The 26829-nt window shown below is 52.7% G+C and overlaps 2 protein-coding genes across 6 annotated transcripts in view; one reads left to right on the top strand and one right to left on the bottom strand.

Moving 5' to 3' along the window:
• SERPINF1 (serpin family F member 1) lies at window positions 1-17761 on the top strand. 2 transcript variants are annotated; one of them, XM_017866865.1, is made up of 8 exons: window positions 1-190; window positions 4953-5044; window positions 8617-8815; window positions 10317-10472; window positions 11176-11379; window positions 14645-14787; window positions 16482-16692; window positions 17385-17761. In XM_017866865.1, the coding sequence occupies exons 2-8, from the start codon at window positions 4961-4963 to the stop codon at window positions 17642-17644; spliced, it is 1257 nt and encodes a 418-aa protein (XP_017722354.1). In that variant the 5' UTR covers window positions 1-190; window positions 4953-4960; the 3' UTR covers window positions 17645-17761. The 2 variants fall into 2 exon arrangements, with proteins under 2 accessions (XP_017722354.1, XP_017722357.1); XM_017866868.1 differs by lacking the exon at window positions 4953-5044.
• The window catches only part of SMYD4 (SET and MYND domain containing 4), a 52356-nt gene continuing 41221 nt past the window's right edge, over window positions 15695-26829 (bottom strand). For 2 of the 4 annotated variants that reach the window (XM_017866841.1, XM_017866855.1), the window contains 6 exons: window positions 25226-25361; window positions 24259-24375; window positions 23934-24057; window positions 21596-21731; window positions 17915-18059; window positions 15695-16166 (listed from right to left, as the gene is read on the bottom strand). In XM_017866841.1, coding sequence (XP_017722330.1) covers window positions 15958-16166; window positions 17915-18059; window positions 21596-21731; window positions 23934-24057; window positions 24259-24375; window positions 25226-25361 — 867 coding nt within the window. In that variant the 3' untranslated portion in view covers window positions 15695-15957. Of the gene's footprint in view, window positions 16167-17854; window positions 18060-21595; window positions 21732-23933; window positions 24058-24215; window positions 24376-25225; window positions 25362-26829 lie in introns of those variants that run through there. The other 2 variants (XM_017866847.1, XM_017866858.1) reach the window with 2 other exon arrangements.

Below are 26829 nucleotides of genomic sequence, written 5' to 3' on the forward strand. Positions count from 1 at the left end.
ACGAGACAGTGATGCAATCTCAGAATCCAAATTGAGTGCAGGTCGCTTTAAGAAAGGAGTAGCTGTAATCTGAAGCCTGCTGGACGCTGGATTAGAAGGCCGCAAAAAAAGCTCTTGTGCTGGTTGGAGCCCCCTCAGTGTGCAGGCTTAGCGGGACTAGGCTGGGTGTGGAGCTGCAGCGTATCCACAGGTAAAGCAGCTCCCTGGCTGTTCTGATGCCAGGGACGACGGGAGAGGCTGGGGGGACAGGGGAGAGGCAGGGGCACTCGAGGGAGCAGAAAAGAGGGGTGCAAGGGAGAGGAAATGGGGAGACAGCAGCCCCTGCAGTTTGGGCACAAGGGTGAGTGGATGAGAGAGGGCAGAGGGAGTGGGGGGTGGGGGGACAAGGCCGAAGGCCGGGATCCTGTGATCCCCAAATCCCACTGCACCGACGGAAGAGGCTGGAAAGGCTTTTGAATGAAGTGAGTGGGAAACAGTGGAGGGGCAGACGTGGGGAGGAAAGGGGAGCTAAGCTGCTGGGTTGGGTCTAAGCAGCACCCCAAAGGGACTGGAGCCTGAGGGAAGGAGGCTCCAGGGAGCTGCTTCCACCAAAGGCAGTCAGGAAGTCGGGCGCCCTGCAGCCCAGCCCTGGCCCCTGCTCCCTGGGCTCTCAGCTACGTTTTCAAAAATCAGCTGGTGCTGACTGCTAAGGCAATTTCCCAGCACAACCAAACCGCTGGTCTGGGCGCCCTGGCTGAGGGCTGGGATGGAGGACAGCTGGGTCCTTCTAGCCAGCCCCCACCCACTCTCTTTGGCCAAGCTGTGAGTCAAGGCTGGGGAGACCAATGAGGTCGTGGCCTCTGGCAAATAATGACCACTATTTAGCCCGTCAGGTGTATAGGTCCTGGGGGCCCAGCTGTGGTGCTGGAGGGAAAGGCTGTCCGTTCTGGGGTGCACCCTTTCTGCTGCCTGTGGCAAGCCACCGAGAGGGGGAGGGTCTAAGCAGGATTCCCAGAAACCCCACCCTGTCCGGCCCAGGCCTCCCACCCGGCGTTAGCTAACCCGGCGTTAGCCCGCAGGTGGCGTTAGCCCCCAGGTTCCGTGGGGCTGTGGGGTTGGGGGGCAGGGAGTCCTATTCTTGGGGCTGCTGCTTCTGGGGTGTGGGGAAGTGTGACTCATTCAGGTTCTAAAACTTCTGGAAACATTGTTTGGGGCTGGGTCACCATGGGTGGGCCGGGGAGGACCCCTCAGAACCCCCTCCAGAGAGCCGGGGAGGGGGAGGTGCCCTTCCCCACACTGTCTCCGAGGCCCACCGCCATGTGGCTTGGAGGCCCTGCGGTTCTGGGAAGAGGAGGCAGCGGCCGTGGAGGGTGTTTGCCTCCTAACTGGGTTTAATCTGAAACACATGTATTGGCTTGAGTTGATCCGCCTAACTTGGAGGCAAGATCACAAAAATCCCAGTTGCTGTGTTTCTTGATGTGGGCAATTGTCAGAAAATAAGGCCTGACCTTGGCCTAGCAGGGAGGGTATCTACCGCTCTCTGAGCCCTCCCTCGCCTGCTAGGACAGGAGTGGGGCTTGGATACTGCCCTTTGGACAGGATGGCATCATTGCCTGTGGCCGCAGCCAGCCAGCGGTCGCCTGCTCAGCCCAGGAACCACCGCCGTGGACAGGGCATTGCATGTGTGCTGAGGGGCGCCCATGTAGACCCCCACGCTCTGCCCTCTCACTGCCCTTGTAGGGTTTTCAATCATCTCTCCTCTTCCCTCATCCAGATGGCCTGAAGTGAAGGTTTCAGACTTGCCCTTAATCCTCCAGGTCCCTATGTCTACCTGGGGGCCACCTTTGGACCTGGGTCCCCTCCCTGCCAGGCTGCCTCACCTCACCTCCGCCTACCCACATGGTGACAGTCATCTGTCACCTGATCTGGGGTTTGGGCTTAGATTCTGTAAGGACTAAGACTAAAGTCCCTCCTTCAAGTCCATTTGAATTGTGACTTTTCCTTAAATACTATGCCAGGAGAATGGTCAGGGGCAGTGGCTCACACCTGTAATCCTGGCACTTTGGGATGCCGGCAGATCACCTGAGGTCAGGATTCAAGACCAGCCTGGCCAACATGGTGAAACCCCATCTCTACTAAAACAAATTAACCAGGTGTGGTGGTGGGCACCTGTCATCTCAGCTACTCAGGAGACCGAGGCAGGAGAATCGCTTGAACCTGGGAGGCGGAGGTTGCAGTGAGCTGAGATCGCGCCGCTGCACTCCAGCCTGGGCGACAGAGCGAGACTCTGTCTCAAAGAAAAAATAAACTATGCCGGGATGAGCCTGTCTTCTCCCTTAATTTCTTACTTGGGCCAGAGGAACTAGAAATGACAACTTCTCTTCTAGCCTTGCCTCCTGTGTACCTCGCTGAATTTTTGGTCTCTAATAAACCAGTCTGAAGAGGCTCAGGGGAGGCAGGCTCCTGGCAGCTGCCTGGGGCTGGCCCGAGCCGGGTGGAGACAGGCTGGATGGTGGTGAGGCCTCTATCTTGTGCTGCAGAAAGCTTTTCTTGTTGTCTACACGAAAGCTTTCTCCCTGCATGTCAGGGCAGCCACGTGCCAGAGCAGCTGGCTGGGAACGCGGGGGTCTGCGGGACTCTCACTGGAGGCGGGGTTTAGAAAGAAAGCCAGGCTGCTTCCTCTGCCAGTCCCGCCTTAAGCTGAGTAAACTCAAAGGCAGTCTTCTTTCACCTCCCACGATATTGTCCAGTGGATTATCAGATTTAATTTTAAGGACTAGAGCCAACAATCACAGTATCTTCCCTAATTTTCTGATCCAGTTTGTTCTGGGAAGTCGAAAAGTACGTGTGCTGTGTGGGTGGATGTTTGTGTATATAAACGGATAATGAAGGATGATGTGTCGGGGGCCAGGGCAGGGGAGCCAAGTCATTCAGAGTCTACATTTTTTTTCTTTTTTGTTTTTTGAGACGGAGTCTCACTCTGTTGCCCAGGCTGGAGTGCAGTGGTGGGATCTCGGCTCACTGCAAGCTCCGCCTCCTGGATTCAAGCGATTCTCCTGCCTCAGCCTCCCAAGTAGGTGGGATTACAGGCATGCGCCACCATGCCCGGCTAATTTTTGTATTTTTAGTAGAGATGGGGTTTCACCATGTTGGTCGGGCTGGTCTCAAACTCCTGACCTCAGGGGATCCACCCGCCTCAGCCTCTCAAAGTGCTGGGATGACAGGTGTGAGCCACGGCGCCTGGCCTTTTTTTTTTGTTTTTGTTTTTGAGATGGAGTTTTCATTCTTGTTGCCCAGGCTGGAGTGCGGTGGTGCGACCTTGGCTCACTGCAACCTCCACCTCCGGAGTTCAAGTGGTTCTCCAGCTTTAGCCCTCCAATAGCTGGGACTACAGGTGTGTGCCACCACGCCTGGCTTTTTTTTTTTTTTGAGACAAAGTCTTGTGGTGTTGCCTAGGCTGGAGTGCTTTGGCACAATCTGCTCACTGCAAGCTCTGCCTCCTGGATTCAAGTGATTCTCCTGCCTTAGCCTCCTGAGTAGCTGGGACTACAGGGGCCTGCCACCACACCCAGTTAATTTTTTTGTATTTTTAGTAGAGACGGGTTTCACTGTGTTGCCCAGGATGGTCTCGAACCCCTGACCTCAAGTCATTCACCCACCTTAGCCTCCCAAAGTGCTGGAATTACAGACGTGAGCCACTGCACTCAGCGGTTGTTTTATTTTAATAGTAGGTTATTTTATTTCCATTTTACAAGAGAAAAAATGGTGATTTGGAGAGCTACAAAGACACAGCACTAAGACCATGTGTGGTGGCACGCGCCTGCAGTCCCAGCTACCCAAGAGGCTGAGGCAGGAGGATCACATGAGGTCAGGAGATCCGGGCTGTGCTGTGGTTGTGCCTGTGAATAGCCACTACACTCCAGCCTGGGCACCACAGCAACACTTTTGTCTCCAAAAAAAAAAAGACACAGAATTGAAATGTGAACCCAGGCTCTCTGACCCGAGGCCCTGCACTCCTGACCATGGGAGGAAGAGCTCCTGAAGGGGAACTGTGGGAGAAGGGAATGAGCTTCCTTGTGAGGCCACAGGTTTTAGGCCAGAGAATTCCCAAGAGAGCTTGAGAATGTGGAGGGACGGCAGGTGCCGGACTGGGTGCCTCTGCTTGGTACCCGGAGATTCCATGGAGGAGACCTGGGTTCTGCCCTGTTCTCCTGGGAGAGGTCGCCCCAGGTCTTATTACCGGAGCGGGTTGGCTGCCTCCAGGGCAAAGCCTTCGTATACATTTGTGCTGGGCCATACTCCACGTGGAGAAGCCCTGCTGGGGCTGGGGCCCCACTGCTCTGGATCTTTAAAAGGTTCAGGGGCCGGGTGTGATGGCTCCCGCCTATAACCCTAGCAGTTTGGGAGGCTAGGGCGGGCGGATAAGCTGAGGTCGGGAGTTTGAGTCAAGCCTGGAGAACATGGTGAAACCCCATTGCTACTAAAATACAAAAAATTAGCTGGGCATGGGGGCACACGCCTGTAATCCCAGCTACTCGGGAGGTTGAGGTGGGAGAATCCAGGAGGCCGAGGTTGCAGTGAGCCCAGATCGCTTCATTGCACTCCAGTCTGGGCGACAGAGCCAGACTGTCTGAAAAAATAAAATAAAAAATAAAAAATAAAAATAAATAAAAGCTTTAGGTTTAAAGGAGGGTCCCCGGACGCAGACAATGAAACAAAAGCACAAGCTTATGGTATGACTGTGGGCCCTAGGCAGGGGGAGGGGCGGGAGAACCTTGCTGGGAGGGATGAGCCTTCAAGCTGAGGGTCCACTTCTGGGAGAATGGGGGACTGGGAGGTGGTTGCTGCCGCGGGTGGGGGAAAGCACCTAGCCCTGCCCATCCCCTGGGCCCTGGCTGGGGTGGCCAGGAAGGGGTAGCGGAGCAGTGCAGTGGGGGAGGAGAGTGGCCTGCTGCCTCACGCTTTTCTTGCAGGCCCCAGGATGCAGGCCCTGGTGCTATTCCTCTGCTTTGCAGCTCTCCTCGGGCACAGCAGCTGCCAGAACCCCACCAGCGGCCCGGAGGAGGTCAGTCGGCGGGTGGGGACGGCGTGGTCAGCATTCCCAGCCCCTCCTTGGCAGGCAGCACGGGAGACGGGACCGGGAACCAGGACCCAGGTTCCAGGCCAGGTTCTGGCCTTTATTTCCCCAGGGCTGGAGTTTCTCCAGCGGCAAAACAGAACATGTCTCACCTTGCCTTTCAGGGGACAGAGTGCGTACAAGAATAAGATCCCAAAAAAGTAAAAATCCAAAGCACTTTAACAAGTCCAGGGCTGCCCCCTTGAGTAAAGATCTTTTCTTGGCCGGGTGCGGGGGCTCACGCCTGTCATCCCAGGACTTTGGGAGGCCAAGGTGGGCGGATCACTTGAGGCCAGGAGTTCAAGACCAGCTTGGCCAACATGGAGAAACGCTGTCTCTACTGAAAATACAAAGATTAGCCGGGTTTGATGGCACACGCCTGTAATTCCGGCTACTCAGGAGGCTGAGGCAGGAGAATCAGTTGAACCTGGGAGGTGGAGGTTGCAGTGAGCTGAGAGGGTGCTCTTGCCCCACTCTAGCCTGGGCAACAGAGTAAGAATGTCTCAAAAAAACAAAAAAAAAAACCAAAAAAACTTTTTTTTTTTTTGAGATGGAATTTCACTCTTGTTGCCCAGGCCGGAGTGCAATATTGCGATCTCGGCTCACTGCAACCTCCGCCTCCCAGGTTCACGCCATTCTCCTGCCTCAGCATCCCGAGTAGCTGGGATTACAGGCACGTGTCACCATGCCCAGCTCATTTGTATTTTTAGTAGAGACGGGGTTTCTCCATGTTGGTCAGGCTGGTCTTGAACTCCCAACCTCAAGTGATTCGCCCGCCTTGGCCTCCCAAAGTGCTGGGATGACAGGCGTGAGCCTCCGCGCCCGGCTGTTACCTTTTCTTGTTACCTTGTCTTCCTGGTGGGGGCTCCACTGAGCAGGTCATGTTCCCAGACATTTGTTCGGATACTGACCAGGCTGTGGCAGGGGGCGAGGGTATGGACTGACCTCTCTCCTGCTCAGAAAGGGCACAGCTGGGTTGCCAAGGCAGATACAGGCACATGGAGGGAAGCCTGGGCCATCTGAGTGTTACGGGGTGAGTGTTGGGGGTGGCCCACCCTTGAGGGACAAGAGCAGCTGGGCATCTTGGCAAGAGCCCTGGACTGTTGTGAGGTCGGAGTATGAATTCTGAGTCTCCCTCCTCCTAGTTTTGTGACCCTAGACAACCCTTACCTCAGTCTTTGCTTCCCTGCCTATGAAATGGGATAAAAATATTCATTCTACAGGGCCATGTGGCCACTCATTTTTTTATTTTATTTTATTTTATTTATTTATTTTTGAGACGGAGTCTTGCTCTGTCACCCAGGTTGGAGCGCAGTGCCGAGATCTCGGCTCACTGCAAGCTCCGCCTCCCGGGTTCATGCCATTCTCCTGCCTCAGCCTCCCGAGTAGCTGGGACTACAGGCGCCCGCCACCACACCTGGCTAATTTTTTGTATTTTTACTAGAGATGGGGTTTCACCGTGTTAGCCAGAATGGTCTCGATCTCCTGACCTCTTGATCCGCCCACCTCAGCCTCCCAAAGTGCTGGGATTACAGGCGTGAGCCACTGCGGCCAGTGTGGCCACTCATTTATTTCTCATCTACCAAACACCTACTCAACAGGTGCTGGCAATGGGCGCAAATAAAAAAAACTCAGTTCTGCTGGGCACAGTGGCTCACGCCTGTCATCCCAGCAGTATGGGAGACCGAGCAGGAGGATCGTTTGAGTCCAGGAGTTTGAGACCAGCATGGGCAACATAGTGAGATCCCTGTCTCTACAAAAAAGCAAAAATTACCAGGTGTGGTGGCACGTGCCTGTGGTACTACCTACTTGAGAATCTGAGGTGGGAGGATCACTTGAACCCAGGAGATTAAGACTGCAGTGAGGGGCTGGTGCATTGGCTCATGCCTGTAATCCCAGCACTTTGGGAAGCCGAGGCAGGCAGATCACGAGGTCGGGAGATCGAGACCATCCTGGCTAACACGGGGAAACCCCGTCTCTACTAAAAATACAAAAAATTAGCTGGGTGTGGTGGTGGACACCTGTAGTCCCAGCTATTTGGGAGGCTGAGGCAGGAGAATGGCGTGAACCCGGGAGGCGGAGCTTGCAGTGAGCCAAGATTGTGCCACTGCACTCCAGCCTGGGCGACAGAGTGAGACTCCATCTCAAAAAAAAAGAAAAAAGAAAAACTCAGTTCTTTTTTTTAACTTTTTTTTAGAGACAGTCTCACTCACTCCACCACCCAAGCTGGAGTACAGTGGTACAATCTTGGCTCACTGCAATCTTGGCCTCCCGGGTTCAACCAATTCTCATGCCTCAGCCTCTCAAGTAGCTGGGACCACAGGCACGTGCCACCACGCCCCGCTAATTTTTTGGGTATTTTTTAGTAGAGATGGGGCCTCACCATGTTGTTCAGGCTGGTCTCAAACTCCTGAGGTCAAGTGATCCGTCTTTCTCGGCCTCCCAAAGTGCTGGGATTACAGGCACGAGCCATTGCACCTGGCTCCCAATTTTTATTTTTATATTTATTTTTATTTATTTTTTGAGACAGGGTGTCACTCTGTCACCCAGGCTAGAGTACAGTGGCACGATCTCAGCTCACTGTAACCTCTGCCTCCCAGGTTCAAGCGATTCTCCTGCCTCAGCCTCCCAAGTAGCTGGGATTACAGGCGCCCACCACCATGACCAGTTAATTTTTTTGTATTCTTAGTAGAGACGGGTTTCACCATGTTGCCCAGGATGGTCTTGAACTCCTGACCTCAAGTGATTCACCCATCTCAGCCTCCCAAAGTGCTGGGATTGTAGGTGTGAGCCACTTGGCTGACAGTGGTTTGTTTGTTTGTTTGTTTGTTTGAGATGGAATCTCGTTCTGTTGCCCAGGCTGGAGTGCAGTGGCGCGATCTCGGCTCACTGCAAGCTCTGACTCCTGGGTTCACGCCATTCTCTTGCCTCAGCCTCCCAAGTAGCTGGGACTACGGGCGACCGACACCATGTCCGGCTCATTTTTTGTATTTTTAGTAGAGACAGGGTTTCACTGTGTTAGCCAGGATGGTCTCGATCTCTGACCTCGTGATCTGTCCACCTGGGCCTCCCAAAGTGCTGGGATTACAGGCGTGAGCCACCGCGCCCGGCTCCTGTGACCCACTTTTTAAAAACTGTCAGCCGGCCGGCCACGGTGGTGCGTGCATATAATCCCAGCCAACTGGGAGGCTAAGGCAGGAGAATCGCTTGAACCAGGGAGGTGGAGGTTGCAGTGAGCCAAGATCGCCCCACTGCCCTCCAGCCTGGGCGACAGAGTGAGACTCCGTCTCAAATAAAAAAACCAGCGAATCTCTCTTCTGCGCTGTCTCCCCGCAGATAGCTCATGCATGATCAGGGAGGAAAACTCATTCCAGTTTTAGGCCAAACACAAAAAAAATTAGGAAGGATAGCCCCAAGGGGCCAGAACCACCACCCTACACAAAGCCACAAGGAGACAGTCAGTCGCTGTGCGTCTCCGCAGGGCCCTGAACTCAAACCCAAGACTTCCTGTCTTCTGCCAGGGCTCCCCAGACCCCGACAGCACAGGAGCGCTGGTGGAGGAGGAGGATCCTTTCTTCAAAGTCCCGGTGAACAAGCTGGCAGCGGCTGTCTCCAACTTTGGCTATGACCTGTACCGGGTGCGGTCCAGCATGAGCCCCACGACCAATGTGCTCCTGTCTCCTCTCAGTGTGGCCACGGCCCTCTCGGCCCTCTCGCTGGGTGAGTGCTCAGAGGCAGGAAGCCCCAGGCAGACCTGGAGAGGGCCCCTGTGGCCTCTGGGTAAACGGTGGCTGAGTTTATTGACGTTGGAGCCCAGGGAGGGGTGAAGTAGCACTGGGGGCCTGGCCTGGGGGTCCCAGCCATGTAAGCAGGAGCTCGGGCTGCACACACACGATTTCCCAGCTCCCCCAGCCCGGGGGTCCCAGCCGTGCAGGTGGGAACTCGGGCTATACACACACACACACACACACACGCACACGCACGCACGCACGCACACACAGATTCCCCAGCTCCCCCGGCCCTGCAGGCGGGAACTGGGGTTATACACACACACACACACACACACACACACGATTCCCCAGCTCCCCGAAAGGGGCTGGGAACCACTGACATAGTGCTTGACCTCAGGGGTTGCTTACTGACACGGTGACTTCAAGGCACATTCTTTTTTTTTTTTTTTGAGACGGAGTCTGGCTCTGTCGCCCAGGCTGGAGTGCAGTGGCCGGATCTCAGCTCACTGCAAGCTCCGCCTCCCGGGCTTACACCATTCTCTTGCCTCAGTCTCCCGAGTAGCTGGGACTACAGGAGCCCGCCATGTTGCCTGGCTAGTTTTTTGTATTTTTTTTTTTTTTAGTAGAGACGGGATTTCAACGTGTTAGCCAGGATAGTCTTGATCTCCTGACCTCGTGATCCGCCCATCTTGGCCTCCCAAAGTGCTGGGATTACAGGCGTGAGCCACTGCGCCCGGCCTCAAGGCACATTCTTGCATTCCTTAACCAAGCGGGTGCGGTGCTAGCCCTTAGCGTAGGTTCCGGGGATATAACTGCAAACAGGCAGGCGCGGGCTTGCCCTCACTGAGGACACAGCTGGGTTCACAGGGGAAACTAGTATCAGGTAACTACATAATAGTCTTTTCTTCTTTTTTTTTTTTTTTTTTTTTTTTTTTTTTTCCTGAGACGGAGTATTGCTGTGTCACCCAGGCTGGAGTGCAGTGGTTCGATCTCAGCCCACTGCAACCTCTGCCTCCCAGGTTCAAGGAATTCTCCCGCCTCAGCCTCCCGAGTAGCTGGGATTACAGGCACCTGCCACCACTCCCAGCTAATATTTGTATTTTAGTAGAGACGGGGTTTCTCCATGTTGCCTAGACTGGTCTCAAACTCCTGGGCTCAAGCGATCCACCCGCCTCGGCCTCCCAAAGTGCCGGGATTATAGGCATGAGCCGCTGTGCCTGGCCAGAATAGTCTTAAGGGCTGTGATGGGAGAAGTACAGGGACTGGTACCCCTCACTCCCTCACTCCCACCTTCCAGACCTGACGCCTTTAACCTACTTCAGGAAAATCTCTAAGGATGAAAATTCTTTGGCCACCTAGATTGTCTTGAAGATCAACCTACTTGGGCTCTCAGCAGACAAAAAAGATGAGTATAGTATCTGTGTTCTGGGAGGGGCTTGATTTGGGCCCTGGTGTGCAGTTATCAACGTCCACATCCTTGTCTCTGGCAGGAGCGGAGCAGCGAACAGAATCCGTCATTCACCGGGCCCTCTACTATGACTTGATCAGCAGCCCAGACATCCATGGCACCTACAAGGAGCTCCTTGGCACGGTCACTGCCCCCCAGAAGAACCTCAAGAGTGCCTCCCGGATCATCTTTGAGAAGAGTGAGTCACCTTTCCGGCCTGAGCTGCCTGAGGCATGTGGGCTCCATGCTGCAGACTGGGGGTTCTTTCTTTCTTTTTTTTGAGACGGAGTCTCGCTCTGTCGCCCAGGCTGGAGTGCGGTGGCGCGATCTCTGCTCACTGCAAGCTCCGCCTCCTTGGTTCACGCCATTCTCCTGCCTCAGCCTCCCGAGTAGCTGGGACTACAGGCACCCGCCACAGCGCCCAGCTAATTTTTTGTATTTTTAGTAGAGACGGGGTTTCACCGTGTTAGCCAGGATGGTCTCGATCTCCTGACCTCGTGATCCGGTCACCTTGGACTCCCAAAGTGCTGGGATTACAGGTGTGAGCCACCACGCCCGGCCAACTGGGGGTTCTTTCTGAACAATAGATCATATATGCTCAGGCCTGGCCTGGCACTGGTTGGGGAGGAAGGGTCCGTGAACCCAGAGGATCAGAAAGAGGAAGTGGGCTGCAGGAGATGGTGGGAGGGGCAGGGAGGGCAGTGGCACGATGTGGGGAATCTGCTGCCCCGTGGCCAGTGCCTGCGGATGCCAGCAGAAGTCCTGGCGAATCACAAGAAGATGCTGGGTGGGAAGTCAGGACCTGCTGAGCGGTAAACCAGAACCCGAGTCTGGCAGGCTCTTGAAGATGGGATGCTGGTCATTGAGTCTCACACGCTAACCTCTGTTCCGCCTCTTCTCAGAGCTGCGTATAAAATCCAGCTTTGTGGCACCCCTGGAAAAGTCGTATGGGACCAGGCCCAGAGTCCTGACGGGCAACCCTCGCTTGGACCTGCAGGAGATCAACAACTGGGTGCAGGCCCAGATGAAAGGGAAGCTCGCCAGGTCCACAAAGGAACTGCCCAATGAGATCAGTGTTCTCCTTCTCGGCGTGGCGTACTTCAAGGGTGAGCGCGTCTCCACTTCTTTTTCATTTATTTTAGTTTATTGTATTTATTTGACAGTCTTACTCTGTAGCCCTAGCTGGAGTGCGGTGGTGCGATCTCAGCTCAATGCAACCTCTGCCTCCCAGGTTCAAGCGATTCTAGTGCTTCAGCCTCCCGAGTAGCTGGGATTACAGGCATCCACCACCATGCCCGGCTAATTTTTTTGTACTTCGTAGAGACGGGGTTTCACCATGTTGGCCCAGGCTGGGTCTTGAACTCCCTGAGCTCAGGTGATTTGGCCCACCTTGGCCTCCCAAAGTGCTGGAGGGGGACTCAGGCACGAGCCAATCGCACCTGGCCCTTTCCAAGAATTTTTTTTAAATTAAGACACAGGGTGTCACTAATGATGCCCAGGCTGGTTCTCGAACTCCTGAGTCAGGTGATCGCCCACTCGGCCTCCCAAAATGCTGGATACCAATGTCCAACTTTCCACTTCTTTTTTTGACCAAGGCGTGGGTGCGGCCATCAGAGGAGGCTTGGAAAGGGGAGGTGTCAAAGACCTTGCCCAGCATGGGGGCTGGGGCATGGCTGGGGGAGGATCTGGGAACTGCACTCGCCTGGAGCTTATCTGCTTGTCATCAAATCCAAGCCCAAGGTATGGGAATGTCTATAGAGGTCAGAGGCTTGTGGAGACAGAAGAGCAGCGAGCGAGAAAGAAATGAACACTGGGCCTTGTTTGCGGCTTTCCTGGCCCTTGAATCAGAAGATGTATTTATTTTATTTTTTTAGATGGGAGTCTCATTCTGTCGCCCAGCACTGGAGTTGCAGTGCTGTGAATCTTTGTGCTCATACAGCCTCCCTAACTCCAGTTCAAAGTGATTCTCCTGGCCTCAGCTCCTGAGTAGCTGGGGATTACATGTGCCCGCCACCACGCCCGGCTAATTTTTTATATTTCAGTAGAGATGGGGGTTTTGCCATGTTGGCCCAGGCTGGTCTCGGAAAACCCCTGACCTCAGTGACTCTGCACAACTCGGCCTCCCAAAGTGCTGGGATTACACGTGTGAACACCGCGCTGGGTGAATTCAGACCAGGTTTAAATCCCAGCTCCGCCTCGTACTAGCGCTGAGGAACTCTGCCCTCATTTCGCAACCTTTCTGGGCCTATGTTCTTCACCTTCATTGTGACGATAATCACACCTACTTCATAGACACCTTTTTATGTTGTTTCCAAGTTTTACCAACTCTAGTTCTCTACCCAAGGACATTGGCAGGTGCCAGCGACTTCCTTCTAGGCTGTGGTGATGTTCTGAGATCGTTCCACAAGGCCTAGTGTGGGGCCACCCCGGTTCCGATAAGGCCTTGGTGGGGTGGCCATGGGGCAGGGGGAGGGTTGGGCATGGGCAACCTCTTCCCCCCCTTAAAATGCTTGGACTGTCGGCTGGGCGCGGTGGCTCACACCTGTCATCCCAGCCTTTGGGGAGCCGAGGCGGCGCGGATCACGACGGTGAGGAGAATTGAGACCTATCCTGGCTTAACACGGTGAAACCCGTCTCTACTAAAAAAGGTGACATATATATATGTATATAAATAAATAAATAAGCAAGGCAGGCAGGCATGGGGCAGACGTCATGTAGGTCCCAGTCTACTCAGGGAGGCTGAGCAGGAGAATGCATGAATCCTGGGAGGTGGAAGCTTGCAGTGAGCTGAGATCGCGCCCATCTGCACCCAACCTGGGCGAACAGAAGGAGACTCCGTCTCAACAAAAAAGAAATAAAAAATGCTTTTGAGTAACTGCGCTGATGGCACCAGCAAGAGCGGCCCCCTAGCCTGGAGAAAAATTCCGAATGGCGTTCCACTTCAAGCACTGATCTCTAGTGTGTGAGGAACAGTCTCTGGGATCACAGATATTATAGGTCACATTAAGCTAGAGGAGCTTGGCCATCAGCTGCTTCGAGGCGTCAGCCAGGTTACTTCACCTCTTTGGCTTCGGCCCGTTTTCAGCTATGAGAGGGCATAATCCAGAGGACCTCAGGTCTCTTCCAGCTCTGACCTTCTTTGACTGTGTCCCACAGACACTGCTGTAGGGAGTGCCACACCATTTACTTTTCTTTGTTTTGAGACGGAGTTTTGTTCTTTTTGCCCAGGCTGGAGTGCCGTGGCGTGATCTTGGTTCACCGCAACCTCTGGCTCCCAGTTCAGCGATCTCCCACTTCGCCTCCTGAGTAGCTGGGATTATATGGTACCGCACCACTGCGCCCAGCTTAATTTTTGGTATTTTTATTTTTTTATTTTTTTTTGAGACAAGAGTCTCACTCTGTCCCAGGGCTGGAGTGCAGTGGCGTGATCTCCCGCTCACTGCAACGCTCCGCCTCCCAGGTTTACGCCATTCTCCTGCCTCAGCCTCCCGAGTAGCTGGGACTACAGCGCCCGCCACCTCAGCCGGGCTAGTTTTTTTGTATTTTTTTTTGTTTTGTAGAGACGGGTTTCACCATGTTAGCCAGGATAGGGTCTCGATCCTTGACTCGGTGATCTGCCCGTCTCGGCCTCCAAAGTGCTGGGATTACAGGCTTGATCCACTGTGCCCGGCCCAATTTTTGTATTTTTAGTAGAGACAGGGTTTCACCATGTTGGCCAGCCTAGTCTCGAACTCCTGACCTTAGATGATCCACCTGCCTCGGCCTCCCAAAGTGCTGAGATTACAGATGTGAGGCACCACACCCAACCATTTTTGTATTTTTAGTAGAGACGGGGTTTTGCCATGTTGGCCACGCTGGTCTCAAACTCCTGACCTCAAGTGATCTGCCCACCTTGGCCTCCCAAAGTGCTGGGACAACAGGCGTGAGTCACTGCGCCTGGCCATTTTTATATTTTTAGGACAGTGTTTTGTCATGTTGGCCAAGCTGGTCTCAAACTCCTGACCTCAAGTGATCCGTCCACCCCGGCCTCCCAATATGCTGGGATTACAGGTGTGAGCCCACCGCGCCCGGCCACCAGTTTACTTTTCTTGCAGGCTATCACAGAACGTCTACAACCCAGAGAGCCTAATCAGCCAAATCAACGTCTTGCCATCGGAGTTTGCTGGTGAAGGGTGCTTGGGGTCCTGGAAATAACTGTGGGGTCCAAACCACACACACTGAGACAGGCCTATTCCCTGAGGCATCAGAGCCCCTGACGGCTAAGCTGCCTTGAGTCAGGCAATTTTCAACAACGCGCTTTGGGGACACAGCATGGTGCCACTGTCTTTCTGATCTCCTGGGGCTCAGACTATGTCATTCATTTCATTCCAGGGCAGTGGGTAACAAAGTTTGACTCCAGAAAGACTTCCCTCGAGGATTTCCACTTGGATGAAGAGAGGACCGTGAGGGTCCCCATGATGTCAGACCCTAAGGCTATTTTACGCTATGGCTTGGATTCGGATCTCAGCTGCAAGGTCCGCAGGGGTGGGGGCAATGTGGGTGATGGGTGGAGGGAGAGGACAGAAAAGCAAAACAGGGGAGTGGGAGTAAAACGACCTGTGAGATCCGACAGCTGTCTACCTTTTGCCTGCTGTTTGACTTCGAGCAGGTTACTAACATCTCTGAGCCTTTCCTCTTCTTAAGATGGGGAAGGGGATTGTTATCAACACTTATCCTCCCAGGGTTTTATTTATTTATTTATTTTTTTGAGACGGAGTCTGGCTCTGTCGCCCAGGATGGAGTGCAGTGGCCGGATCTCAGCTCACTGCAAGCTCCGCCTCCCGGGTTCCTGCCTTTCTCCTGCCTCAGCCTCCCGAGTAGCTGGGACTACAGGTGCCCGCCACCTCGCCCGGCTAGTTTTTTGTATTTTTTAGTAGAGATGGGGTTTCACCGTGTAGGCCAGGATGGTCTCGATCTCCTGACCTCGTGATCCACCCGTCTCAGCCTCCCAAAGTGCTGGGATTACAGGCTTGAGCCACCGCGCCCGGCCTCCTCCCAGGGTTTGTTGTAAGGATGAACAAGGTAATATGAAACGGGCTCTCAGACTGGGTGCCCAAATGTTAGTTCTCTTTCTTTCCTTGAGACTCCTATTTCTAGAGTTTAAAGCCAGACTTTGAAAAACAATGACAAACTCCAAATTGTTGGCATTCTTTTTTTTTTTTTTGAGATGGAGTCTTGCTCTGTCTCCCAGGCTGCAGTGCAGTGGCATGATCTTGGCTCACCGCAACCTCTGCCCTGTCGGGTTCAAGCAATTCTCCTGCCTCAGCCTCCCTAGTAGCTGGGATTACAGGCACCTGCCAGCATGCCCAGCTAATTTTGTATTTTTAGTAGAGACGGGGTTTCACCATGTTGCCCAGGCTGGTCTCGAACTCCCAACCTCAGGTGATCTGCCCGCCTCGGCCTCCTAAAGTGCTGGGATTCCAGGCATGAGCCACTGCGCTCAGCCAATCGTTGGCATTCTAAGCCTTTCAGTTGTAGGTCTGTAACTGTTAACCTTTGTTGGGCCATGGCCATCACACGGGATCTCTCTGGGACAATCTGACGACAGTGCCTCAAACCGGGGAGAGCACGGCCAGGTGTACACATACGTTTCTGAAACCCGGGAGAACACTGCCAGGTGTACACACACGTTTCTGTCAATGATTTCAGGAGACTCTTGGGACCCCGACGCCATCTGTTCCACAGACTGTAGGTTGAGAGCCTCTGTTCAAAGGATGCTTTTGCTCTTGGTGGGTGGATGGGGTGGAGTCTCCAAGTCCTCTTACGGCCTCTTCGGTATTCCTATCCCCGGTTCTCCCTGTCTTAGTCCAGCGCTCTCTAGCTAACAAATCATCAGTCAACGTTGGCAGACAGACTTTGGGAGAAAATAAAGACCTGAAATTCAATTCTAGCTCCTTAAACCACAGGAGAACATTCTTTCAGCAGATAACTTCAGTTGGTATTAGGCCAAGGTAAGAAAGGCCAGCAGCAGCCTTTCTGAAGAAATCTCAGGAGATGGCTTGCTGCCAGAAAGCGCTAACCTAGAGGGGGAATTGTTAAATAGATGAGGGGCTGGGGGAAGGACGAGGCCAGGGCCCCGCCACGGGAGAGGAAGACAGCTCCTGGCTGTGCCTGTCCCCGGCTTTTGGGCTCTAAAGGACTAACCCACGTGCTTTCTCACTTGTCTCAGATTGCCCAGCTGCCCTTGACCGGAAGCATGAGTATCATCTTCTTCCTGCCCCTCAAAGTGACCCAGAATTTGACCCTGATAGAGGAGAGCCTCACCTCCGAGTTCATTCACGACATAGACCGAGAACTGAAGACGGTGCAGGCGGTCCTGACCCTCCCCAAGCTGAAGCTGAGTTACGAGGGCGAAGTCACCAAGCCCCTGCAGGAGATGAGTATGTCTGAAGACCCTTTTGCCTTTGGTGGGTGGGGCGGGCCGGGGTCTTCGGGCCTTCCACTTTGCTAAGCAGAACTCAGGGCTCCACGGCCTTGCAGGGGCTGTGGATGACTCCTTAAGCCTCGTCCTGCCGGAAGGGAAGGCCAAACTGCCTTCTCTCATCAGACTCATTCCTCAGCCTCACGAGCAGACCTCCTTAACAGGCGCTCACGACACTGCCTCTCAAGACGAGTCTGTCTCACCTGTTTTCTCATCTTTTTTTTTTTTTTTTTTTTCTTTTGAGACGGAGTCTCGCTCTGTCTCCCGGGCTGGAGTGCAGTGGGAGCTCACTGCAAGCTCCGCCTCCCGGGTTTACGCCATTCTCCTGCCTCAGCCTCCCGAGTAGCTGGGACTACAGGCGCCCACCTCGCCCGGCTAGTTTTTTGTATTTTTTAGTAGAGACGGGGTTTCACCGTGTTAGCCAGGATGGTCTCGATCTCCTGACCTTGTGATCCACCCGTCTCGGCCTTCCAATGTTTTCTCATCTTGACCTAACTTGCTAAGTGCTCCACCCTCGGCCAGCTCTGAGCTCTTGAGGCCTCCCAGAAAGTCAACAGTGGTGCGCCATCCCAGCTTGCTTGCAGTTGCATCCCTTGGCTGGGGTGTTGGGGAAGGCAGGGTTTTAACGGAACTCTCTCTCCATCTCTACAGAGCTGCAGTCCTTGTTTGATTCGCCAGACTTTAGCAAGATCACAGGCAAACCCATCAAGCTGACTCAAGTGGAACACCGGGCTGGCTTCGAGTGGAACGAGGATGGGGCGGGAGCCACCCCCAGCCCCGGGCTGCAGCCTGCCCACCTCACCTTCCTGCTAGACTATCACCTTAACCAGCCTTTCATCTTCGTACTGAGGGACACAGACACAGGGGCCCTTCTCTTCATTGGCAAGATTCTGGACCCCAGGGGCACCTAATACCCCAGTTTAATATGCCAGTACCCTAGAAGAAAACCCCAGAGGCACAGCAGATTCCACAGGACAGGAAGGCTGCCCCCGTCAGGTTTCAATGCATACAATAAAAGAGCTTTATCCTTAACTTGCTACTTTGTTCCTCCTCCTATTCTGAGCTATGCTAAATATCATATGAAGAGAAACTGCTCTTTAGGAATTTGGTGGTTCTCTGCTCCTAGCCTGGTTTTATCTAAACGCTGCAGAAAGTCACCGTTGGTAAGAACTTTAAGGTACCTGCGTTGGATAATGCAGGCACAGCTTCTCTGCTCTGGGGGTGTTTCGGTACTAGGATCTGCGATCCTCCCGGGAGGCCATTTCCTGCCCCCATAATCACTGAAGCACGCTTGTGAAGAACCCACGGAGAGATAAGAAAGGCCATCTGTAACGTAAGGAAATTGTTATTTTATAAATCATTTGAAGAAAGCTTTCAAGGACACAGTAAATAGACCCGATATGGAAAGATTCTAAACATATTCTTTGTAAGGAGGTATGCCTATTTTACAAAGTACAGCCGGGCGCGGTGGCTCACGGCTGTCATCCCAGCACTTTGGGAGGCTGAGGCGGGCGGATCACCTGAGGTTGGGAGTTCGAGACCAACCTGATCAACATGGAGAAATCCTGTTTCTACTAAAAATACAAAATTAGCAGGGTGTAGTGGCGCATGCCCATAATCCCAGCTACTCGGGAGGCTGAGGCAGGAGAATCGCTTGAACCTGGGAGGTGGAGGTTGCAAAGGGCCAAGATCATGCCATTGTGCTCCAGTCTGGGCGACAAGAGTGAAACTCCGTCTCAAAAAACAACAACAAAAAACCCAAAGTATAACTAGGCTTTTTGAGGAACATGAAACACGCCCGGTGTTTGAAGTAGAATAACTATCGAACTGTCCACAGGACTAAACTTTTTTTCTTGAAAAAGCTCTACCAAAAAAAGTCACTGTCTTCTCCCTTGCCACAGAATATTAGACAGGAGGAGAAATGATATTCTGGGGCCCTTCATTCTACAGATGTTTGAGTGCTAATTGTATTCCAGATTCCCAAAAAGCTATTGCCAGGTATCTCTGGGGCTACTGATTTCCTGATCATAATACAACGGCCACCGACGGGCACTTCTTGGGCACACTCAGGGTGGGTAATCTCTCAGCAGCAGCGTGGATCTGGCATTCTTTTCCATGAATGCACCTGAGCTACTTGGTCACCAGTGGTAACACAGCAACCAGGGTTCCGACCTAGGGAACCCCGTACCCTTCTGACTGGAATGGGGTTGGGCTATTGCTACACATCCTGGTGGAAGGGAGCCGTCATCCCTACCCTAGGTCTCTTAAAATCGGAACCACAAACAGCAACGAATCCCCTGCAGCCCCCGGTTCTCATACTGTCTGTATTCGACTCGCCAGCTTGGAGAGGTCTGGTAGAGAAAAGGAGTCTTTTTAGGTTTGACAACAAAGAGAAGAACTCAGGGCCGGGCATGGTGGCTCACGCCTGGAATCTCAGCACTGTGGGAGGCCAACGCGGATGGCACACCTGAGGTCGGGAGCTCAAGACCAGCCCAGCCAACATGGAGAAACCCTGTCTTCACTAAAAATACAAGATTAGCTGGGTGTGGTGGCGCATGCCTGTAATCCCTGCTGCTAGGGAGGCTGAGGCAGGAGAATCGTTTGAACCCGGGAGGTGGAGGTTGCAGTGAGCCAAGATTGTGCCACTGTACTCCAGCCTGGGTGACAGAGACTCTGTCTCAAAAAAAAAAAAAAAAAAAAGAAAAGGCCAGGCTTACACCCGTAATCCCAGCACATTGAGAGGCTGAATCACCTGAGGTTGGGAGTTCGAGACCAGCCTGGCAAACATGGAGAAACCCTGTCTCTACTAAAAATACAAAATGAGCCGGGTGTGGTGGTGTATGCCTGTAATCCCAGCTACTTGGGAGCCTGAAGCAGGAGAAATGCTTGAACCTGGGAGGCGGAGGTTGCAGTGAACCGAGATTACGCCTTTGCACTCCAGCCTGGGCAACAAGAGTGAAACTCCGTCTCAAAAACAACAACAACAACAACAACAAAAACTTAGAAGGAGGCATACGTGTTATAAAGTCTTTACTACAAGTTTGATTTTATTAGTGTTTGGTTAGTGACTCTGCCAAGAGTACAGAATGAAGGGCAGAGAATAAGGACTGGAAAACTGGCAGGCAACACACTGAGAACCGCCATCCCTGGAGGAAACTGCTCAATACAATGGCTCCATATTCACTTCTCTAGTCACAATTTATACTCCACCGATTTTCACAAAGGATTCAGGGAAGCTAGATACCGTAAGTGGAACCAGGCATCTCTGGAGGTAAGCCGCCTTACTGATTTCTTGTTTTACAATTATTTTTCAATTACAGTGTAACTACTAAGAGTTTTAGCTCCCACTGGAGTGGTGCACACATCTCATTACTACTAAAACCACAGGAATGTTCCAGGGAAAGACTATCATCATTGAGCGAGGTAGAATCCAGCCAAAACCCCAGGCTAACCTCCAGATGCCTGCAGATCAGCTAAAATCCTTTTAAAGGACTTGGACTCTCCAGATACTAGTTTTAAGTCTTTTCTGGGAACTAGGGATTGTATTGGAGGCCACTTAACTATTTCAAGAAATATCCACCAAAATAGGTGTCTCTCTGAGTGCAACGGTTTCTGAGTCCCCCCAGCCCTCGTATCCCAGGCTTGTGACTGTTGGGAAAGTCCTGTCTCCTGTTGAAAGCTCAGCAGCAACAGAACCTGTTTAGTTTAGTTTTTTTTTTTGAGACATGGTCTTACTCTGTCACGCAGGCTGGAGTGCAATAGTGTGATTTTAGCTCACTGCAGCCTCAGTCTACCAGGCTCAGGTGATCCTATCTCAGCTTCTTGAGTAGGTGGGACTACAGGCATGTGCCACCATGCTTGGTGAATTAAAAAAAAATTTTTTTTGTAGCGATACAGTCTCACTATATTGCCCAGGCTGGTTTTGAACTCCTGGGCTCAAGCGATCCTCCCTATCTCAGTGTCTCAAAGTACTGGGATTACAGGCGTGAGCCTCCACACCCGGCCAACTCAACATACTAGGATTACAGGCGTGAGCCTCCCACCTCAGCCTCTCACAGTACTGGGATCACAGATATGAGCCTCTATGCCGGGCCTGCAGAACCTACATAGAACCCACACCTGGTCCGCAGAACCCACAACCAATCCACAGAACCTGCACACAGCAGCAGAACCTCATTTTTTTTTTCAGATGGAGTCTCACACTGTCATCCACGTTGGAATGCAGTAGAGCGATCTCAGCTCACCGCAATCTCTGCCTCCTGGGTTCAAGAGATTCTCCTGCCTCAGCCTCTCAAGTAGCTGGGATTATGGGCGCCTACCATCACGCCCAGCTAGTTTTTGTATTTTTAGTAAAGACAGGGTTTCACCATGTTGGCCAGTCTGGTCTCGAACTCCTGACCTTGTGATCCGCCCCCCCCTCAGCCTCCCAAAGTGTCGGGATTGCAGGCGTGAGCCGCCTTGCCTGGCTGGCAAACAAAACCTCTTTATTTTTTTTTTTTAGATGGAGTCTCGCTCTGTCGCCCAGGCTGGAGTGCAGTGGCACGATCTCCGATCACTGCAAGCTCCACCTCCCAGGTTCACGCCATTCTCCTGCCTCGGCCTCCCAAGTAGCTGGGACTACAGGTGCCGCCACCACGCCTGGCTAATTTTTTGTATTTTTAGTAGAGACGGGGTTTCACAGCGTTAGCCAGGATGGTCTCGATCTCCTGACCTCGTGATCCGCCCGCCTCGGCCTCCCACAGTGCTGGCATTGCAGGTGTGAGCCGCCGCACCCGCCCGGCCATAACCTCTTTAACTTGTGTTCCATGGGCTCCTTTTCTGTGGGTCAAAATCCCCTTGGGACCCTAAACTCAAGACCTTACAAGGGTGGGTGGTAAGTCCAATAAACAGGATTTCATCTTCTGGAGCTCCTGGATTTCATCGTCCCACGGGCCACAGTGCAGCGACAGAACCTCCTCAGCCTTCTGTATTGTGCTCAGGGCTTCGGGTACTGCAAACCTGAGCCGAGGGAGGTAAGAGGAGTTAGTTCACTGATTCGTGAGGCAAATGTTAATTGAGGGCCTACTCACACACTGTGAAGAACGTAAGATCATTTCTGTCATCAAGGATCTTACAATCTAGAACAGTAAGTAAGACACTGTCACAAACACGCTGCAAAGCAGAATGAGAGAAAAAAGTTATAAAAGAGAGTATAGACTCCAGGATCCTGAGAACAAGAGGCAAATCTCAAAGCTTTTTTTTCTTTGAGACGGAGTTTCAGTCTTGTCGCCCAGGTAGTGGTGCGATCTCAGCTCACTGCAACCTCCGCCTCCCGGGTTCAAGTGATTCTCCCGCCTCAGCCTCCTGAGTAGCTGGGATTACAGGCGTGCGCCACCACATCCAGCCTCAACGTTTTCATCTGGTATTGACCACAGGTTTACACAGCAGTTTTCATCTTAGAGTGACCATCTTAGGGCTGACCTCTGACCTAACTCTGCCACCCTTTCCCCTCTCTCTGACCAAACAGAATGTCTCTGTGTCTTGGGTATCGGGCCCACTCACCATTCATAGCCTTAGGCTGAATCTCTTTTTCTTTCTTTTGAGACGGAGTCTCGCTCTGTCGCCCAGGCTGGAGTGCAGTAACCGGATCTTGGCTCACTGCAAGCTCCGCCTCCCGGGTTCACGCCATTCTCCTGCCTCAGCCTCCTGAGTAGCTGGGACTACAGGCGCCCGCCACCTCGCCTGGCTAGTTTTTTGTATCTTTTAGTAGAGATGGGGTTTCACCGTGTTAACCAGGATGGTCTCGATCTCCTGACCTTGCGATCCACCCACCTCGGCCTCCCAAAGTGCTAGGATTACAGGCTTGAGCCACCGAGGTTGAATCTTTAAACACTTTCTCATAGCAATGTACACCAAGGGCAGCTTTACCAAGGTTGGAGGTGTTCCCCCCAGAAATCCTGAAATTGGGCCCTAAATGGTCTCAGTAGCAAAAGTGGATTTGGCATTAGTGCATCAGTGTGCTGTTCTTTCCTTTTAACCTTCAAAGTAGGTTCCTCTGCTTAGAACAGAGGATTAAAAAAAAAAAAAAGCTTGGTGCGGTGGCTCATGCCTCCAATCCCAGCACATTGGGAGGCCGAGGCGGGTGGATCGCTTGAGGTTGGGAGCTGGAGACCAGACTGACCAACATGGAGAAAGCCTGTCTCTATTAAAAAATATAAAATTAGCCGGGCGTGGTGGCAGGCACCTCTAATCCCAGCTACTCGGGAGGCTGAGGCAGGAGTATCACTTGAATCTGGGAGGCAGAGGTTGTGGTGAGCCGAGATCGCGCCATTGCACTCCAGCCTGGGCAACAAGAGTGAAACTCCACCTCAAAAAATAACAACAACAACAAAAAAGCAGGGTTTCTCAACCCTGATACTATTGACCCTGTGGGCTGAATCCTTCTTTGCTGGGGCTGGTGGGGTGCACTGTCCTGTACACGGCAGGATGCTTAGCAGCACCTCTGGCCTCTTTCCACTAGATGCCAGTGGCACCCCCCTTCCAAGTCATGACAATCAAAAATGTCTCCAGAGATCGCCTGAGCCCAGGAGTTTGAGGAAGCAGTGAGCTGTGAGCGTGCCACTGCACTCCAGCCTGGGCAAGACAGCAAGACCCCTTCTCAAAAAAAAAAAAAAAAAGTCTCCAGGCAGTGCCACATGTTGTCTGGGGGTAAAATCAGCCCTGATTCCCTGGTTCAAGCAAATGCATTACAAGGAACAGGATGCAGAGTAGGGAGAAGGCAGAGAGCCTGGAGTTGAGAGTGCTGGGGATGAGACAGCCGAGGAGGCTGTGATGAACCCGAGAACAACGGGAAGGAACACTATCCTGGAGGTGGGTGGGGCTGCCTGGCCAAGTGCTCTCTGGGAAATTCACTTGAGATCTAAAAGCTTTCCCCATATCTCCCAGGAGGAAATTCTTTTATTTTTTTTTTTTTAGAGACAGAGTCACCATCTGTCACTCAGGCTGGAGTGCAGTGGCGCGATCTTGGCTCACTGCAAGCTCCGCCTCCCGGGAGGAAATTCTAAAGCGTTAAGTTTGTTAGCAAAGCAGGCAAAGCTCTCTCCTGAAGAGGAAATAAAGAAGTTTCAACATGCTTTTAAAAACACCATAGAAAAAAAGTAATGCCCAGAAGAGCCTAGAAAAAGAACAGTGTGTGCCCTGTGAGGTGGGAAGAGGACTCACCCGTTGAAAAAGATCTGGGCCAGTTTGAAGAGCTCATGGCCCATTTCAACACTGGATGGCCCATGGCGAACCTCCACCACGCGGAGACTCTTCTGTAGATGGGTGGCTGACTTTTGCCAGTCCCCTGTGAGAAGAGAAAAGTCTTGTTCCAGAAAAGAACCACAGTCAACTGTGGATGCACATTTTTGGGGTGAGAAAACGGAATCAGAGGGGGAGCAGCGTCAGTTTACAGAGTGGGGGGTAACCAGGCAGACAAGGATGGGGCCACGATGAAACACCCACAGCAGACTGTTCCTGACGCAGAACATGAAGGCCGACGCTGTACCTAAGGCAGCACAGGCCTGGGCCAGGCCATCCGCGATCTCTCCCACCATGGCGTGTTCTGCCCACAGGAAGCTCTCAGCATCACGCTGGCACCCCGACAGCAGCTGAACGGCTCGCTCTGTCAATTCAGAGGAAAGAGGTCTCACTACAGACATAAGCCCAGTCCTAGAAATGAGAACCCAGGTCTCAAATTCTCTGAATCAGCTGGGCTGAATGTGGAAATTCCCCTTGGCCTCCCTGGGTTGTCACCAACCCAGTGTCTGTTCCAATAAAGCTGCTGTTCTCTTACGTTTTCTCTGTCAGTGGAGAAAGGCGCTAGGGGAGGCCTTCCCACATTTACCCTGGGTTTACAACATCAACTTGCCAACTCGACCAACTCTACCTTCCACGTACGGCCATGATTTCTCTTGACCCTGAAATCTAAGCTAAAGGTCAGCTTTCATAAAGCAGGGAAAATACAATCCCATGACGTCAAGCTCTAAGGCGGGGTTTTCAAGGGCGATGGGGAGCTCCACAACTCTCTTTCTGAAAAAAGCAAAACACTCCTATCAGTTGGGCTCTCGCCCCACTGCTCTCCAGCACAAACCAGCTCTGACCAGGGCAGAACCGCCCTTCTAGGAAGTTATGCCGCTAGGCCCTGGAATTAAAATAAATGACACTGAACTTCTGGAACTGCACAAAGCTCACGGATGTCAGTGATGACCCATTAGCTGGCAGGGGTACTTCAACTTAGCAATCGGATGCAGAAGGAAACAACAGCCGAAATCACCTGGCCCCTTTTCAAGGGCCCCACAGTAACAGGGCTGGTCAGGGTTTGGTCTCACTGGCCTATATAGCCATCTTGTGGCTGGCATGGGGATAATGACATTCAATTCTTCCATCAGTACTGAGTATCCTTGAGTCCAAAATGGTATCAGAATGAATAAAAGGGAAGGGGCTGGAGGACCAAAGTCGGGAGCCAGTCTCACCCAGTTCCCCATCTCTGAGAAGCTTCTGGGCCACTCCGACCTGCTGCTGAAGGTCCTGTAACCGAGAGACTAGGTCGTCTCTGCTGACGACGGATTCTGCACAAGATCTGTTGCCACAGCGCAGCACGCCATCTCCCTGTGGAAGTCAGTTTTCTCTTTATTCCAACGCCAGGGTCAGTTATCAACATTGCCTATGCTTACATTATAGGATTGCTCCATAGTTTCTTACCTCATGGAGGAAAGAGACGCCTGTAATAACACATCACGACCAAAGCCTGACAGAATTTGGTTTGATGGCGGCAGTTCTAATGAAGGCAGGAGTTGATCCCACCTGAGGTTTCATTCTTGGAACAGAACAGGGATAGTGCACCATTTCTTTCCATTTCTATAGCCCCTCTCGTCGCTTTTTGGGGCCAGGACTTTAGATGACGAACATTTCTAGTGGTTATGAAAAAGTCCTACAAAAACCAATAGAAAGGCCAGGCGCGGTGGCTCACGCCTGTAATGCCAGGACTCTGGGAGGCCGAGGTGGGTGGATCATGAGGTCAGGAGATCGAGACCATCCTGGCTAACACAGTGAACCCCGTCTCTACCAAAAATACAAAAAATTAGCCGGGAGTGGTGGTCACGGGTGCCTGTAGTCCCAGCTACTCGGGAGGCTGAGGTCGGAGAATGGCGTGAATCAATCCGGGAGGCGGAGCTTGCAGTGAGCTGAGATCGCGCCACTGCACTCCGGCCTGGGCGACAGAGCGACACTCCATCTCACAAAAAAAAAAAGAAAGAAAGAAAACCAATAGAAAGGCTGGGCGCGGTGGCTCACGCCTGTAATCCCACCGCTTTGGGAGGCCGAGGCGGGCGGGTCTCTTGAGGCCAGGAGATTGAGACCAGTCTGGCCAACACGGAGAACATGGCCAACCCATCTCTACTGAAAATACAAAAATTAGCTGGGCGTGGTGGCATATGCCTGTAATCCCAGCTACTGGGGAGGCTGAGGCAGGAGAATTGCCTGAATCTGGGAGGTTGAGGCTGTGGTAAGCGGAGATCGTGCCACTGCCCTCCAGCCTGGGTGATAGGGCGAGACCCCATCTCAGGAAAAAAAAAAAAAAGAAAACCAATAGAAAAAGGTGCTAGGTGTGATCGACTACATTTGACCTCGGGTCTGCAAGTTTAGCTTTCTAACACAACCAGCTCTGCGTTCTAACACAACCAGCTCTGCGTTCTAACACAACCAGCTCTGCGTTCCACTCACGACTCTCCGAAGGATACGGCACCTCTGGCAGAGGGGAAAACCTGGCCGGGTGCGGTGGCTCAAGCCTGTAATCCCAGCACTTTGGGAGGCCGAGACGGGCGGATCACGAGGTCAGGAGATCGAGACCATCCTGGCTAACACGGTGAAACCCCATCTCTACTAAAAAATACAAAAAACTAGCCGGGCGAGGTGGCGGGCGCCTGTAGTCCCAGCTACTTGGGAGGCTGAGGCAGGAGAATAGCGTAAACCCGGGAGGCGGAGCTTGCAGTGAGCTGAGATCCCGCCACTGCACTCCAGCCCCGGCGACAGAGCGAGACTCCGTCTCAAAAAAAAAAAAAAAAAAAAAAGGGGATAC

This window comes from Rhinopithecus bieti, unplaced genomic scaffold (assembly GCF_001698545.2).
Source record: "Rhinopithecus bieti isolate Rb0 unplaced genomic scaffold, ASM169854v2 scaffold_22, whole genome shotgun sequence".
Lineage (NCBI taxonomy): Eukaryota > Metazoa > Chordata > Mammalia > Primates > Cercopithecidae > Rhinopithecus > Rhinopithecus bieti.